Source organism: Mus pahari, chromosome 14 (genome assembly GCF_900095145.1).
Source record: "Mus pahari chromosome 14, PAHARI_EIJ_v1.1, whole genome shotgun sequence".
Lineage (NCBI taxonomy): Eukaryota > Metazoa > Chordata > Mammalia > Rodentia > Muridae > Mus > Mus pahari.
The window spans coordinates 72,142,798-72,160,776 of NC_034603.1; the positions used below are offsets into that span (position 1 = coordinate 72,142,798).

Sequence of the window (17,979 nt, forward strand, 5' to 3'; positions counted from 1 at the left end):
TTCTTGGTTTTCTTGTGTTTTGCATAATGTATCTTCGGTATTCTAAGTCTCGGCTCAGGCCTTTTTTATAATTCAGCATGAACACCTGCATAAACTACCTAGTCATTTCTGGGTCTTAATTTTACTAACTCACTGCTCACCAATCTATATCTTATTTCCTAGTTAACCTTTCTTCTTCTCTTCTCTTCTCTTCTCTTCTCTTCTCTTCTCTTCTCTTCTCTTCTCTTCTCTTCTCTTCTCTTCTCCTTTCTTTCTTTCTTTCTTTCTTTCTTTCTTTCTTTCTTTCTTTCTTTCTTTCTTTCTTTCTTTCTTTCTTTCTTTTTTTCAAGATTCATTTATTTATTTTACTTATGTGAGTACACTGTTGCTCTCTTCAGACAAATGAGAAGAGGGCAGCAGATCCCATAATAGATGATTGTGAACCACCATGTGGTTTCTGGGAATTGAACTCAGGACCTCTGGAATAGCAGTCAGTGCTCTTAACCACTGAGCCATCTCTCCAGTACCCTCTTATTTTCTTTAAAAGACTCCAGTCATAGATTTTATGGACTACTTCTTGGGGTTTATGTTGGGATGGTTTCTGTGTTACCTCCATTCTTGTTTCATTAGTGTTTTGACTCTTTCAGGACTTCTGGGGCTGTGGATCAATGTGTGTGTATGTCAATGCTGTCACTCATCAGTGTGTATATATGTAGTCAACAGTGTCACTCACCAGTCTGTGTATATGTAGTTAACACTGCCACTCATCAGTGTGTGTATATGTAGCTAACATTATCACTCACCAGTGTATGTATATGTAGCCCAAACTGTTACTCACCAGTGTGTATATATGTAATTAACATTAACATTGCTACTCATCAGTGTGTGTGTGTGTGTGTGTGTGTGTGTACCTATCGTTAACACTGCCACTCCTGCAATGAGACTGGATCAGTTTAAATGACTATCTCTACAGCTTTCTGGTTTTGTCATTTGAGCAAGTTAGTGTCTCTTTGTTTTCATTTTTTAACACTGGCGTGTTAGATACACAAACATGTAATTTAGCAATGCACAAACATGTAATTTTGTGAAGATTAAAGTAATTAACACATGTCAAATATCATATATAAGAAGCTAAAATGTTATTTAATATTGACTGAAGAAATAATATAAAAATGTTAGAAATTCTATTGAAATAGTTTCTATAATTTGAGAAAGGTGAACAAAATGAGTTTTATATAGTTATTATGAAGTAGAATCTTAACTTCATGTGCTGATTAATACAATTTTTTAATGTCAAATATGTTTGATTTTGACCTTCCAGATAACATGAATGTGGACTTAAAAGATTTCTTAGTGAAACTGAGAGATATACCAAGCTTTAAAGACTCCATAGGTATGTATGTGAATACTTCTGGTTCAAGAGAGTGACTGGAAAATTGCTTTATAATCTATGAAAATTTACATTAGATGTGTACTTTAAAGACTTAAGTGTGTGTGTGTGTGTGTGTGTGTGTGTATACACATATGTGCATAAGCATGGCCATGTGGGTGTCCATTAAGGCTAGAGACATTGAGTCCCCTGGAGCTGGAATTACAGGTGGTTGTGAGTCCCTCAACATGTGTGATGGGAACTGAACTTGGATCCTTTGTAAGAGCATTCTGTGCTCTTAACCATTGAGCCATATCTCTAGCTCCTGGATGTGTGTTTTTAATTGATAAGTAATTTATAACCATATACCTTGTCCTTTAAAATATGTGATTTATTGGTTTTTAGTCATTAAGTTATAAAGTCTGTTATGTAACCCGCCCCAGCCTTCCCAGTACCTGGGACTACAAGCATTCACTCCATGTTCAACTCATCTCGTTTTATAATTTCCATATTTTCTTACAGATCTCTTCTTTTTTCCCAAGGCTCACAAAACTATTAACAAACACAGGCTTATGTCCTCAGATCTCTGGTTTGCAATGTCCTCTTCTGTCTGCTATTCATCTAGCTCTTGTCTCAGGACTTAAATCTTTACTTCTTTCCTGCTGCTCATGTGCTTTCTGAATATGCATTTTCCTTGCTATGATTTATCCTGTACTTTGCCAATGTCCATTTTCCCATGAGAGTCAAAGACAGAAAACATGAGAGTCTGGAGTTTTGAGTCTTTAAATGCTTATAAATAGTCTTCTGCCTTTGTCTTCTTTGTTATCTGTCTGGTATATTTATTACTTTTCTTAATGCTGTAACAAATTACCAGACAACATTAACTTGAGGAAAGAAAGGCTTGTTTTAGCTTGTAGTCATTTGAGATCCAGTCCATCAGGGTGGAGAGGGCATGGTGGTAGGAGCCTGAGGCAGCTGCTTGCACTGAGTTCACAGCCAAGAAGCAGAGATAGACCGGTGCTGGTGCTCAGCTTGCTCCCTCCGTTTTATTCAGTTCGAGATGCTAACTCGAGTGTGCAGCCCACACTCAGGGTCAGGGGGTGGTCTTCCCGTTTCAGGTTAATCTTTCTGGACCCCACCCCACCCCCATAGACCTACCCAGAGATGTATTTCCATGGCGATTGTAACCCTGTCAGGCTGAAAGTCAAGATTCATGGTTACACACTGGGTAGTAAATGCTACATCTATTAAAATGCATACCATTTAGTAGTTGTTAATAAGTGAAAGATGATTCTGTTGCTGGAGTTGTTTGCCTTCCTATAAACAGCCAGCCACACTTTCTACTTAGTGTATATATTTTGTAATGTATATGTTATATATATCATGTATATATTATATATGACATATAATATATGATATGTATATTATATCATATGTATATTATATAATACATGCACATATATGTTATATATATGATATATATTCTCAGTTGAGGTCAGCATGAGCAAAATCTAGAAGAAGAAGCTTCCTGTATTAACTGAAGTCTGGCATTATATCTCTCAAGAGCAGTATTTTTTGATAACTTAGAACAAATTGGTGGCATGTTTGCATTTCACCCATCAGGTTAACCCCTTTGTTATATCATCTATTTTTTCCCGGCAACACAGCCTAAAACTAAACAATGCAGTGTAACATTGACTTAAAGGTTATTTGTAAAGCTTCCTGGTGGTCTCAGAGAGCACATATGAAGGGTTAAATGGCCCAAGAGATAGCCTGACTATCCAACGTGTCTCCTGAAAAGGTACGGTAGTTAAAAGCTTTGGGTTTGGACCTGTATTGCCCGAGCTTAAATCTTGTTCTTACCACATAATTACCAATGTCACTTAAGTTTGTTAGCCTCAGTTTCTTCATTTGAAAAATGCGAATAATAATGATCACGTCAAAGATTATTGTGAGATTAAATAGTTAAAGCGAGAGCGCTTTGAACAGTGTCTAGCACTAAAGTTTTAAGAATTTTTTAGCTCCTGTTTTTAAAATTATATTCTAAGTCTCACATACTGTTCCATTGTTTTATGCAACCTGAGTCAAGTGGTGGGCGGTGCACAGTGTCTGCCATTGACACATTCTCTCCTGCTGTCTTTCCTTAGTCACACAGCTGCTGCTAGCCATGCCCCAAGTTCTCGAGAAGGATCTAATTAATGTCCCTGACTTAAAGAAGTTATTGACAAATAACGAACTTCATTCAGCTAAAGCCATACTGACTGAAGTATTAAAACATGTTCCGGAGGATGGTTTGTACCTTTTAATCTATCTACCTTAAATGGATTGTTCTCTACAGGTGGAGGAGCAAGGCACCTGGGTGGAGCACACAGGATGGAGGGTAATCCTGTACAAATTGTAGTGTGATGGCTGGTCACACTATCCTGCTGGTATGCCAACTTAGAGCTCCACAGAGCCAAATTCAGCAGGGAATCCACGGCCATCCTGTCCCAGTGGGAAGCCAGTGGTGACACTTAAGAAGTGAGATTATCTTGTGAACTGACTGCCATGGGCTGTAGAGAGTGGGTTCCTGGAACACCAAGCCAGGTGCTCACCCATCAGACGCTGATTCATAATGCTATCCATGGATGATAGGGAATTCTGCATTCTGTAGTTGCTCATAGAAGACGGTATTTATTAATGTATAAGGTAACTGCATTTTTTTAGTAACAGGTATAGTTGAGTGTTATCTTTATAAAGTTCTTGAATATTTAGTAGAACTCACAAGTAGGGACATGTGCTGAGAGGTCTTTAAAATAAGGTTTAAGTGTGTGTGTGTGTGTGTGTGTGTGTGTGTGTGTGTGTGTGTGTATGGGAAGTGGTGGTGACTGTAGAGGCCAGAGGTGTCAGATCACTAGGAACAGAGTCACAGGGAGTTGTGACTTGACTGACATTGGGTGCTGGCAATCTAGCTCAGGTCCTCTGGGAGAGTAATTTACACTCTTAACCACTAAACCATCTCTTCAGGCCCAGTTGAGAATGAAGTTAAAATATTATTCTTGCATTGTCTGAAAGATAGCAAAAATAACTGAATTATTATTCCAATACAGAGAAATACAACGGAACTTATTCCATTATAAAAAAGCAAAATTCCCAAGATAAGAGGAAGATACTCTAATAATAGCATCCTTTTTTGATAGATGACTCTTTCCTCCAACATTTAATACTATTTGGTAGGGACTTCATCTTTAATTGAGTTCTTCCTCCATACTTACAAACACTATTCTCTTCCAATATTATTTCTAGACTGCCATTATTGGTCCCAGGCATTTCAGTCTAAAACCTGATGTTTCATCTCTCCAGAGATTAGGGTTCTGACCCTTCAGATCTTGGACCTATTTCTAGTTGTTTCCTATTTAACATAGGACTCTCTTCATATGAATAGATTCTAGTCAATTTCCACTCCTAACAGTGCCACTTGATATGAGTCTACGGGGTCATCTTTATTCAAACCACTACAATTCTCACCATAACCAATGATTTTTTTTTTTTGTCTCTAACAGTTGTTTTCCCATTGTCATTGCCCTATAGGACTTACCTTGTTCCTAACTACCACCTTCCTTGAAAATTTAATCTTATAGACATGCTACATGTCTGATGGTATAGTACAGATCATTGTTGTATCTAAGATTTTTCTTTTCTCTAAAAGCCAATTTTATTTTGTGAGTGTTATATCACCCTTAACGAGTGTACTTTTTGTGTGCCACTAAATCCTGTTTGCTAGTCTTTTACTTAAACATTAGCGTGCTTACCTAACGAATGTTGGTATGTAGCCTCTCCTTGTACTTCACAGGTTTGCAAGCGAGTGGAGCTACTGAAAAGTTTTATTATTGAAGTGATCAGATATTCTTCTAACAAGAAAGACCTCTCTGGTTAAGTTGTAGAAAGTAAATGGAAAAAGACAAGATTGATGTCATAGTTTTTTTTTTAAATGATGCTATTTTAATAGCATATATTATCACGAATATGGTAAAATCAGTAAATTGGAAAGAAATAGAACTACATATTTCTGATAGTGTAAGAGACAAGAAGAGATAAGAATGTCTTGACTTGAGTGTTATCTTGAATTCTTATGTATTTAGAAACATTATTTCCTTCAGCTAAATTTTCTCTTGCATTACAGAAGAAGGCAAAATTACCGTTGAAGAATTTGTGAACAAGCTTGCGGATATCTTGAGAACTCTAAAATCTGAACGTGAGTTTTACTTAGAATTTATTTATTTTCATCAATTAATTTATTCACTTTATGACTGGATCACACCCCCTACTTCCTCTCCTCCCAGTTCTGCCCTTACAAATCCCCCCCCCCACAGTACTCCCTCTCCTCCTCCTAAGAAAAGGGGAGGCTCCCCTTGGGTACCTTCTCACCCTAAGGCATCCAGTCTCAGCCAGACTAATTGCTTCCTCTCCCACTGAGGCCCAGCCATGCAGTCAAAAGGGGATCCAATGGCAGGTAACAGAGTCAGAGACAGACCTAACTCCAATTGTTAGGGGACCCACATAAAGACCAAGAGGCACATCCGATCCAAATGTGTAGGGGGCTAGGTCCAGCCCCTATGCTCTTTGGTTGGTAGTTCAGTCTTCGTGAGCCCCCATGGGCCCAGGGTAGTTGGCCCTGTAGGTCTTCTTGTGGTATCCCTCCATCTTGCTCAGTTCTACCTCCAACTCTTCCCCAGCTCCGCCTGATATTTGGCTATGGGTTTATGCATCTGTTTCCATCTGGATGAAGCCTTTCTGGAGACGGTTATGCTAGATTCTTAGCAAAGTATCATCTCTCACACGGGATAGGTCACAGACTGGGGCAGTCCTAGGTCTCTGTCCCATCTTATTCCTGTGTATCTTCTAGGCAGGACAAATTTTGTGTTGAAGCTTTTATGGGTGGGTTGATGTTCCTCTCCTTCCACTGGAAATCCTGCCTGGATTTAAGAGGTGGTCACTTCAGTTTCCATATCCCCTGTTGGTAGGAATTTTAGCTAGGGTCACCTCCATAGACTCCCCAGAGCCTCCTTGGTCCCAGGTCTTCTGCTAGTCCCAGAGATGCCCCCTACCATTTCCATTCTCACTCCCAGCTCTCTCTTGCTTCTTCTTTCCCCACACCTGATCACCATCCCCTTTCCCTCCTTGCCCTCCCACCCAGTTCCCTCCCTCCATCCACCTCTGATGATTATTTTGTTTTTCCTTCTGAGTGAGATTCATGCATCCTTCCTTGGGCCCTCATTATTTAGTTTCTCTGGATTATAGCATAGTTATCCTGTGCTTTATGGTTAATGTGCATGAGTACAAACCATATGTGCCTTTCTGGGTCCAGGTTACCACACCCAGGATGCTATTTTCTAGTTCCATCCACTTACCTGCAAATTTCATGATGTGCTTGTTTTTAATAGACAAGTAGTATTCCATTGTGTAGTTGTACCACATTTTCTTCATCCATTCTTCAGTTAAGAGACATCTAGGTTTTTTTTCCAGTTTCTGGCTGTTACAAATAAAGCTGCTATGAATATAGTTGACCAAGTGTCCCTGTGGTATAGTTGGACATCTTTTGGATATATTCCTAGGAGGTATAGATGGGTCTGTGGGTAGAACTATTCCCAACTTTCTGAGAAATTGCCAAACTGATTTCCAAAGTGGTTGTACAAGTTTGCATTCCTACCAGCAATGGAGGAGTGTTCCCATGCTCCACATCTTAGCCAACATGTGCTGTCACTTGAGTTTTTGATCTTAGCCATTCTGATTGGTGTAAGGTAGAATCACAGAGTCTTTTTGAATCGCATTTCCCTGACAACTAAGGACATTAAGCATTTCTTTGGTCGTTCAAGATTCCTCTGTTGAGAATTTTCTATTTAGCTCTGTACCCTATTTTAATTGGGTTGTTTGGTTCATTAGTATCTAATTTATTGAGTTATTTTAATATTTTGGATATTAGTCCTCTGTTGGATGTAGAGTTGGTGAAGATCTTTTCCCACTCCGTAGGTTTCCATTTTGTCCTCTCATCGTATTGATGGTGTCCTTAGCCTTGCAAAAGCTTTTCAGTTTCATGAGGTCCCATTTATTAATTGTTGATCTTAGTTGAGCCACTGGTGGTCTGTTCAGGAATTTGTCTCATGTGCCAATGTGTTCAAGGCTATCCCCAACTTTCTCTTCTGAGATTTAGTGTGTCCTGTTATGCTAGCTCAATCTTGATGCAACATGGAGACAAAACAGCACAAGGTAGAGATATATAACTTTTATTTGAATTATGAAGCAAACATTGCTAAGTATGACATAAATTTAAAATTGCCAGTAGTTTTACTGTTGATTATTGAAAAATTTCCAATTATGTATTCTCTGAGGTTATTTAGTTGACTTCTGACATTATTAGAAAATTAGAAATAGTCAGAAAATAGCTTTTAAAAGGTTTGCCAAACCTAGTGGGATAAACTTTTAAGACTGTGTATGTGTATGTGTGTGTGTGTGTGTATGTGATCAATTGCTGAATACCATGTGATTCACCAATTTATGTTATTAAAGTCTAATATATCAACTTTGTTAGCAGTTTAGTTCTGTATAACTGCTACCTTAAACATGTGGACATATCACCCATAAAAGGTCCTTTGTACTAATTTGATTTTTCCCTCCTCTTCCCCTCAGTGTACAGGGCCCACTGTTGCTTTGCTCTGTGATAAACTTCCAGAACTTACTCATCCTGCCTAATTATAACTTTCTACCCTTTGACCAACATAATTTTCTTCTTCTAGACCATTGCCATATTCTTTGCTTCTATGACAATGTTTTTCAATTCCTTACAAGTGATACCCAGCCACTGGCCTTCTGGGCCTGACATTTCATAAAGTAAAATGTCCCCTCGGGTCATCCATGCCATTGACAAGATTCCTGAATTTTTTCGAGGCTGAAAAGTATTCCATAATTACTTTATTTCTGAGATAGGGTCTTGTCATAGTGCAGGCTGGCCTGGTCCATATTATGTAGCTCAGTCTGTCTTTAAACTCTAGATAATCCTCCTGCTTCAGTAGGTAGGGTGATGCACACCTGTAATCCCAGCATTGCCATCCATGTACTTCCCATTATTTCTCTTTTCAGGATCAATAAAATGTCAGTTGCCTTTCCCTCAGTCTGTATATTTAATAAAGTCTCAATAAAAGTATCAACAGCTTCCTTTGAGAGCCAGACAAGCTTGATGTAGCTGTGTTAACATATAAGAACAAACATGAAAGCGCTGAAAGGGAAGGGCTGCTAGAAGCCTAACCCTGCCGGGTACTAGTGTCCTCACATCTCTGTACTCTACAGGCTTTACAATCAAGCCATTTGATACCATTGCATGGACAGGTAAAAAGGTCAAGATGAGAATATGCAATATCCAGGAATAGACCTCATTATGTTCGTATCATTCCAGGTTGCCATGGGAAGTAAGATTAGTCCTCTTCCAGTGAGCATAGTGGCAAAGCAGAGTAGGCAAAGGAGAAAATAAGTTTAGAAAAATATTATATATGTGTCATGGATAAGAATAAACTACAGCTGGGCAATGGTGTGGTACATGCTTTTAATCCCAGTACTTGGGAGGCAGAGCAGGTGGATCTGAGTTCAAGACCAGCCCAGCCTGGACTTCAGAGAGTGAGTTCCAGGCCAGCCAGGACTAGACAAAGAAACCCTGTCTCAAAAAGCCAAAACTAACCAACTGACCACATCCACCACTACCACCACTACCACCACCACCACTACAACCACCAAACCAACCAACCAACCAACCAACCAACCAACCAACCAACCAACCAACCAAAAAAAACATGAAACCTTTCAATATTCAAATGTAAAAGTGAAATCCCAAGTGCTTCAGTGGCTTGGATATATGAGAAGTCTTTCTGGTTTTGTTTCAAAACATAGATGGAATTACAGTGTTTATTGTTTTATTTTTTATTTTTATTTTTTGCTTTTTTTCTACAAAAATACAGTTTTGAATTATTAAATATTTTATTTTTTTATTTTGTGTGTTTTGGTATCTTATCTGCATGTGTATCTGTGCACCATGTACTTGTCTGGTACCTTGGGAGGCCAAAAGGAGCTGTCAGATCCCCAGCTATAGACAGATGTGACCTGTGTGTGACATGAATGCTGGGAATTGAACCTGGGTTCTCTGGAAGAGTTCTTAACTGCCTAGCTAACTCTCCAGCCTCAAGAATACAATGTTTATATTTACCTCACATCCTATCATCTTACTAAATTATGGTTTTTGATGTTTCAAGTGGCATAGTTGTCTACCATAGATGGTAACTTTTCCTTTTATTTAGCAGATGGTTGCCTTTGATCTCTTCTTAGTGTGCTGGCCACAGTCTCTGGCACAGCGTTGGGAGAATCTTTTTTTTTCTTCCTATTTTTTATTTTGAGGAAGTCAGACAGTGTTTCAGTGTTGTGTTTGTTGGCAATTGTAGAGTGTTGTTGTTGTTGTTTTCAGGCTAAATAAATTCTCTTCTGATTTTGTGGTTCTGTAACTGAAAGTCATTATATCTTCCCAGGAATGAAAGAGATACTTTACAACACCAACTTTGACTTAAATGATGTTAACGTCACTTCTGAAATTAAGCAGAACTTAGATGCTTTGGGAATCCACATAACAGACAGCGACATACAGAGAGCGATGGAGAACATTGCTTCTTCTGGTGAGTAATCACCTCATTCTTTTTTTATTCTTCTCTCATGTATGACATTCTGACTGCAGATTCACCTCCCTCCCCTTCCTCCAGCTTCTCCCCCATCCAGACCTAACCCCTCCCACCAGAAAAGAGCAGGCCTCCTAGGCACATCAATGAAACACTGCTTAACAATCCACAATAAGACCAGGCAATAGCAACCTTCAAGGTTGGCCTAGGCAACCCAGTAGGAGGGGAAGGGGCCCACAATAAGGCAAAAGAAAATAAATTTTAAAAATTCTTTTTACTTTACATCAACAAGGTGCCATATTTCTGAAGTGTCACTTACCCGAAATGCCCAAGAAGCCACAGCCAATTTCTTTTTCTCCTTCTCTTTCAGAAAAAAAAAAAGAAAAATAAAAAACAACAAAAAAACCAACCCTGATTTTTCTTACTTTTTAAATTAATAGATTTATATTGAAGGAACATATTTTTTTTTTATTATTTTTCCAGGGGGATGGGTTATTTTACTCATACTTCTATATAACAGTTCACAATTGAAAGCAGTTAGGACAGGAACTCAAAACACGGCAGGAACCTGGAGGCAGGAGCTGATGCAGAGGCCATGGAGGGTGCTGCTTACTGGCTTGCTCCTTAGAGCTTGCCCAGTCTACTTTTTAAAAAAAGAAATGCTACTTTTTGTTTATTTTTGAGTCTGTGTTTTAATTATAACGTTTCTTTCTTCCCTGTCCTCGCTCCAAAACCTCCCATACATCCCTCCCTGCTTCCTCCAGTCCATGACCTCTTTCTTTAAAAATCGTTATTGTATGCATATATGTATTTGTATATCATATATTCATAAATATAACCTATTAAGTCCGTATAAAGGAACATACTTTAAAATATCCCCCAACGTCTTTTTACAGGTCTGCTTATCATCTTTTCAAAGATAATTGTCAGGTTTACTCTTTATTTTTGTGTTTTAAAATTCTGGCTTTATAACATCAAGTGGTCTTTTTTTTTTTTTTTATTTTAAATCAGAGTATCAAAACTGTTCTTTCTTTTTTGTTCTAAAGATGAAGTGGTAATGCTGAAGGATATCATCAAAGAGCTGGCCAACAGTGATGTATTTAGTGAATGCCAAAGTAAGTATAAATTTGGAAAAAAAATGCAAACAAAACTTCATGGTTGTAGGCTTGTCTTTAGTTTTTGGTAGGTGTGTATGCATGTGTGTGTGCATGCTGGCATTTATGTGCAGATGGCCTTTGCATTCAAGCGGCCAGAGGCTGATGTTGGCTATCTTTTGCAACTGCTCTCTACTTTAGGTATTGAGGCAGGGTTTCTCATTTGAATCACTGATTGGGTCTAGTCTACCTATCCACTTTGCTCAGAGATCACTTGGATCTTTCACGGACTGGGATTACTGGGTACTTAGGAGGGTGCTGGATATGCAAATTCTGGCCCCTCACTTTTGTAAGTCGAGTGCCTTAGTAGACATCTTCTGAGTTACAGCTCTTGTGTGTGTTGATTTCAGCAGAGCCCCTTCCCAGCTCCTTGCCCGCACCTCCCGCATGCTGGTACCCAGCAAGCTTATGTGGTAACTGGAGATAGAATGCATGACTTTATGCATGCCGGGGCAAGCAATCTTAACAACTGAACTGCATCCCTGGGCTCTGGCACCATTAGGGGTCGCTGGTTTGTTGTTTGACTTTGAGAGTTGACCAAAGTGTCCCAATTTATCTTGTTTTTGAATCTGAACCTCAAAACCTCTAAATTTGATGGCACTTCCTGTTTTACAACAACAGGTATTCTGGAAAATGAATACATTTCATTCAAATCAGGTTGTTATGGGGCTGGAGAGATAACTCAAGAATTAGGACCTGAATTTGATCTGCAGGGCTCATTAAAAAGCTCTGCATGTAGCATAAAGACATAATGATAACGCATGCTTGTAATCCCAGCAGCAAGGAAGTGGAGCCAGATGGAGTAGCTTAATTGGCTAACCAAAGTCCCACTGAAAAACCCAGTGTCAATAGCTAAGTACCTGTGCACATGTGCACTTACATAATCAGGCGGATGTATGTTTAGCTGAATGCACTCACCTTGCTTTTATATTTCTCCATCCAATAGGAATAGAGGACATACACAGCATCATTGATGTAGTCAGTGATGGCAAAATGGATGTTAAAGACCTTTTGTCTGCCTTGAATAACTTCAGGAAACCTTTAGAGGAGGAAGGACAGTCTGATGCATCTCAGTCCCCCGAAATGAGTGGTGAGTGCTTAGTTATCTCTTGGGTCTTGCTTGAGAGCTCACGCAGGCTCTTTTCAAAGTGGTGGTGATGCTGTGTGTTGGAGAGCTCTTTATGGAACCGACGCCCACCTATCGGCCTAGGTGGAGAATGTTTGGATAGTCTCTATTTGGATGAGACTAAGAGAAGTAATCTTGTTATTAATGTCTGAAAAACTGATTCTCGTTTATTGGGATACAATAGTTAAAATGTAAATATGGTGTTTCTGTTTCTTCAGCGCTGGATTCTGGCTGAGACACAGAGCTCCACAGGCTTTCGATTCCTTTGATACAGAATATGATATTAACTCCTTTACTGTTGTCGTAGTCATAGAATTCTTAGGGTTAACAAGCTATTGAAGGATGAGATGTGTGTGACTTCTAGAGTCACCAGAAGGTGTCACTACAATCGTCTTGTTTTCTTTGCAAGGATAATTGATGTGGACGGCTTGCAGTTTATATTAAGGGCAGGGGCAGAGAGGGGTGTACTCAGAAACATCGTCCCTGCATTCTTTAGTACCTTTGTAACCAAATGAATCTGTCTGTAATACTTGCTTCACTGAGAAGCTTTGACAAGCTTTTTGAACCCATGAGTTACATTACGATTATTCAGTGTGGGACCTTTGGCATATCTGCTCTGTTCTGTTTTGATTTACTGTTTTGAGATAGGGATTCCTGTATTCTAGGCTGACCTCAAATCTATTGTGTAATTGGGGATAAGCTTGAATTTCTGATCCACCTGCCTCTGCCTACTGATGGCTGACATGAGTATGCACCAGCATGCCTAGTTCATGCAGTCCTGTGACTCAAATCCAGAGCTTTGCATAGTGAAGCAAACACTTTTCCAGTTGTGCTTTGTCCCCAGAACATAGGATATATTTTTCTTCCATATATACATATGAAAGATATATTTATATGTAATATATAACATATATTTCATATGTTTTAAATATATTTATTTAATATACATCTTGAATGATAATATATATCATACATATATGTATTTTTATCTTGCTTATATATGTTTTTAAAAGATTTATTTATTTTATTTATATGAATACATTGTTGCTGTCTTCAGACACACCAGAAGAAGGCATCAGAGCCCATTACAGATAGTTGTGAGCCACCATGTGGTTGCTGGGAATTGAACTCAGGACCTCTGGAAGAGCAGTCAGTGTCCTTAATCACTGAGCCATCTCTCCAGCCCCTTGCTTATATATTCTAATGTATGATTTAACTAACTTTAAAGTGCTTGAATTTCAATTGGTATTAAACACTCTTAGAGGATAAAGACATGAGTGTGGCTCTTTGCTGAGATCGTCTTTATCCTATTATGTAAGACATTTGGATACAAACCAATGACCTGTAAAACTTAATTAATTCGGAAATTTTATCTGCGAGTAACGTTTGTAAAAAGAATAAAGAAATTGGGCAATCAAAATTTCTATGAAAACATAATGAAAAGGTGAGAAAACCTGGGTATTCAACAATCATGCAAATTACCTGCTCAAAAGATAACTGCGCAGCCATTGAATAAAAAACACTATAATAACGCAAAATGGAAGGAAAACTACCCAGAAGATATATACACACTACCAATAGACTTATATTTAAAATACATGCATCAGAGAACTTGGGAGAATGCAAGTGGAAAACTGGGGAAGTGATGGGTAGATTTTGTCTCTTTCTAGGGGCAAACATGTGTGCTCTGATGTCTTCTGACAGCAGAGGGTGCCTATGACCACAGCATCTGTGCTGACATTCCCTGGCTGCTGAGAAATCTTTTTTTCCCTGACTGTTTGGGGGTTGAAACCGATTTCCCCTTATTATTTTTTGTATTTTTGTTCAAGGCTCTTAAACTGACATTTCAAAGTCTGTTGACATGTGAGGTGGCTGTCACTCTGCACCACACACTGTGAATTGATTTCTTTGTAGTTGATATTGATAAGGTCTTAACCTTGTTTTGTCTGATGTCAACTTTGTTCTATATTTTCTTATGTATTTAGATTTGTTGTTTTAATTTTGCTTATTCTATTCTATTATTAAATAAATAAAAGATAAAGTTGATGAAGTGCAAAAGAAGCAGAAACATTTTAAAATGAAGAAATTTGTTAAAAAATAAACAAAATTTTTAGAAACTAAAGATATTAAAATTAATCATCTGCTAATGATATCAGTACATTAAACGAAAGTCAAAGAGTAAGCATGAACTGTAAAATGGTCTGAGAGTTTATATGGGGAGAATCCAGTAAAGATTTGGAATATAGGAAAGGGTTAAAGGCATAGGAAACAGATGTCTAACATTCATGCATACACATGGCTGGCTGTACTGAAAATATTTAATAGGGTATGGCTGATAACTTTTCAATACAGAGAGAGACCTTCAGCTGTTAATTATTGAAGTTCAAAGACTTTTATGCAGAATAAGAAATACATAGGAAGACGTTCCAGAAACTGCGCCAAACCCAAAGAGAAACCTTAATTGTATGCTAATAGAGAAGTCAAACTCACCACTTTCCAAGAAAGAACGAATCTCAGTTCTTGATTTTTTTTTCCTGGGTGTTGAAATGTTAGGAAGTTTTCATAAGTTGAAGAAGGGACATTTCCCAGTTTTGGAGGAATCTAGACAGTGAGATTTTAAAAGTATAAACTAAAGTTTTCAAATACTCTGGGTGAAACGCCGCTGCTGTGCTTCTGGGTTAGAGCCAGCAGGGGGAGCCAGGTAGGAGCGGGCTAGACATTCAGTACTGGGATGCAAATTGATGGTTTAAGATGTAGAAAGACTCTCTTCATTTAGAGTTTTTAGTACTTTCAGAGGATTAATCCAGGTGTCTAACTGCTTCAGTCCCAGCATTTCATTTACTTTGGTTTAATTTGATGAAATTGAATCTAATCTGAGGACTGACCTCATGAGTCCATGGTTGGAACTCCCATGCTAGGACCATGCCATAATGGGAGAGAGACGTGGAAGGGAGAGGAAGACCTCAAAACTCAAATCCCTCAGAACCCTTTTATTTCTCTCAGCATCTTTTTGTTTTTGGAGACAAGGATGTTGTGTCCTTCCGGCTGGGGTGTCCTTATGGGTGGGACATCTCTCAACTGAAAGTCTCATGACCTCATTCAGCCGATGTGTCCTTCTTTCTGATCAATTCTAGGATCTAGTCACCTTAACATATTCACTATACTACCAAGCTGCAAACATTGCCTTCTTATCCATTTGATTTTGTGCATAGTTTTTGTTGTTGTCATTGTTGGTGGTTTGTTTGATATTTTTTTCCCACATTGAACAGGGAGTATTTGCTGGTAAGAAAAAAAAAATGAAATTGTCCCTTTCATCAACAGATATTTAAAAAATGATCTCTTTGCAGAACGTGACCCTGCATGCTATCCTTTAGTCTTACTTATATATATTTTAATAATCATTGCTGTACACACACACACACACACACACACACACACACACATCCTATACAACCTGTGTATGTTTTAAAACTGGGGTCACATAATGAGTTGTGTAGTGAATGTACTAGGTCCTGAATATCATTAAAAAGCAAATGGAACACTTTGAACGGTAGCAGAGGGTTTCGGAGTGTATCACAGGTGGGAGTGGTAAGTGCTACATTATGAAACTTTGATCCCTGTGCGTGGTGTCTGTGTGTTGTGTGAGTGTGGGAGGTATGTGCTCATGTATTCCCCCCCCCAGTCAAACCAATGTGTTGTGATCACAGAAATACATTACTATATTAACATAATTGTGGCCTCACTACTGTCTTGAAAAAAGATTTAGTTTATGTGTGTGAGGGTTTGCCTTCATGCATGTAGGTATATCACATGCGTGGGTGATACCTGCAGGGGCGGGAAGAGGGTGTCAGAGTCCCTGGCACTAGAGTTACAGATGGTCATAAGCTGCCTTGTGGGTGCTGGGAAGTGAACCCCAGTCCTCTTGAGGAGCAGCAGATGCTTTGAGCCGCTGAGCCATCTCTTCAGCCCCTGTGGTAGTCAGTTTGATTCATTTAAGCCCCCCCCTCTCTCTTTTTAACTTTGCAGAAAAAGAGGCGATCTTAAGAGACACAATTAATTATTTAACTGGCATATCTGCAGTAGCGCGGTTCAAAAGTGAGTATAATAAAAATGCAAGTAAGTTTCTGGAATCACTGCATTGTATTTTAAACTTCTCTCAAACGCCACTTGTTTTTTCTTTGAGTATTTTCCTAAAGTTTGCTTTGCTTCACTTTAAATGTTGTATCCAGACTTCCCATGCCTTAGCTAATTGTTTTAATAATTATTTAGAATGCCATACCTGGAATAACTCCTAAAGGCCAATTACTTTACAGTGTACGCACACTATATTGTAGAAATAACTCCATTGCTCCAGCAGCACACACCCCTCTCATTTCTATAAATCTCCACGTGGTTATTCTCTCACTTAAGAAACATGTTGTAAAAGAGCGAATAGTCTGGGACGGGAAAGCTAGCCAGCGTGCTCACGAGGGAGGAAGGCTCCTAGATTCTGAGAAGGATTCTCCCTTTTTAGACCAGGTTACTTTTCCTGTCCTCAATGGCTTGCCTTCTGTACCTGCCTCTAGACCATCCTGAACTCGTGCCCAGCTGTTGGCAAACCTTACTGTCTGTGCTAGCATGGAGTGTGCAGCAGAAACGCCTTTGAGAGCTAGCAGTGAACGAATAAAACATGCGCTTCCTCAGAAATTATACCCCAAAGGAACTTTTACCTGACTACAGTCTGTCTTTGTTAATTGTTTAATTGACTTTAAAGACAAAACCCACTGATGTGTTTTAAAAGCCTTTTGACTCAGAATTCTTTTTTTTTCTTTAAGTTTATTTATTTATTTTTTTATTCTTTAATCTTTTTTTTTTTTTTACAGTCCAGACCTCATCCTCCTTCCCATCTACCCCCCACCCAACTGCTTCCCATCCCATGCCTCCCCCCATCCCCTGTCTCCAAGAGGATGTCCCCATCTCCCCCACCCCATCAGACCTCCACCCTCCCTGGGGCCCCAAGTCTCTCCAGGATTAGGTGCATCTTCTCCCACTGAGTTCAGATCCGGCAGTTCCCTGCTGTATATATGTGTTGGGGGGGCCTCATATCAGCTGGTGTATGCTGCCTGGTTGGTGGTTCAGTGTCTGAGAGATCTCCGGGGTCCAAGTCAGTTGAGACTGCTGATCTTCCCATGGGGCTGCCCTCCTCCTCAGCTTCTTCCAGTTTTTTCCCCAATTCAACCACAGGGGTCTCTGGCTTCCGTCCATTGGTTGGGTGTAAGTATCTACATCTGATTCTTTCAGCTGCTTGTTGGGCCAGAATTCTTTTAAAGATATACCTGTTTCATTTCTGTAGGCTGTGGGTACCAGGGATTAAAAAGGAATTGGTCTCAATGTCAACCTCCATTCTCTTTCATTCCTGTATTTTCAGGTTTATTGAAAGGGGTCAAGGCTTTTGATAATATCAGAAATAATAAGATGCCAGTAGATGAACTTGTCTCCAACCTCATGAGTACTGGAATGCCAATAAGCCACAGCACAATGCAGGAGATCCTGAGACAAGCCTCTGTCGATGGTGAATTCTCCCTTCTTTTTTTTTTTTTTTTTTTTTTTTTTTTTTTTTCTGGTAATTGTAAAGTGTTTGTGGGTACTGTGTCAGCCGGGTTTGTCATTAACATCATGAAG

The 17,979-nt window shown here is 39.0% G+C and overlaps 1 protein-coding gene across 1 annotated transcript in view; it reads left to right on the plus strand.

Moving 5' to 3' along the window:
* Positions 1-17,979, plus strand: part of Efcab13 (EF-hand calcium binding domain 13) — a 136,909-nt gene that overhangs the window by 48,333 nt on the left and 70,597 nt on the right. Inside the window, exons 18-25 of the mRNA XM_029546146.1 lie at positions 1,301-1,372; positions 3,496-3,639; positions 5,511-5,582; positions 9,895-10,038; positions 11,085-11,153; positions 12,139-12,282; positions 16,345-16,413; positions 17,726-17,869. Of these exons, the coding sequence (XP_029402006.1) occupies positions 1,301-1,372; positions 3,496-3,639; positions 5,511-5,582; positions 9,895-10,038; positions 11,085-11,153; positions 12,139-12,282; positions 16,345-16,413; positions 17,726-17,869 (858 nt within the window). The remainder of the gene's footprint in view (positions 1-1,300; positions 1,373-3,495; positions 3,640-5,510; positions 5,583-9,894; positions 10,039-11,084; positions 11,154-12,138; positions 12,283-16,344; positions 16,414-17,725; positions 17,870-17,979) is intronic.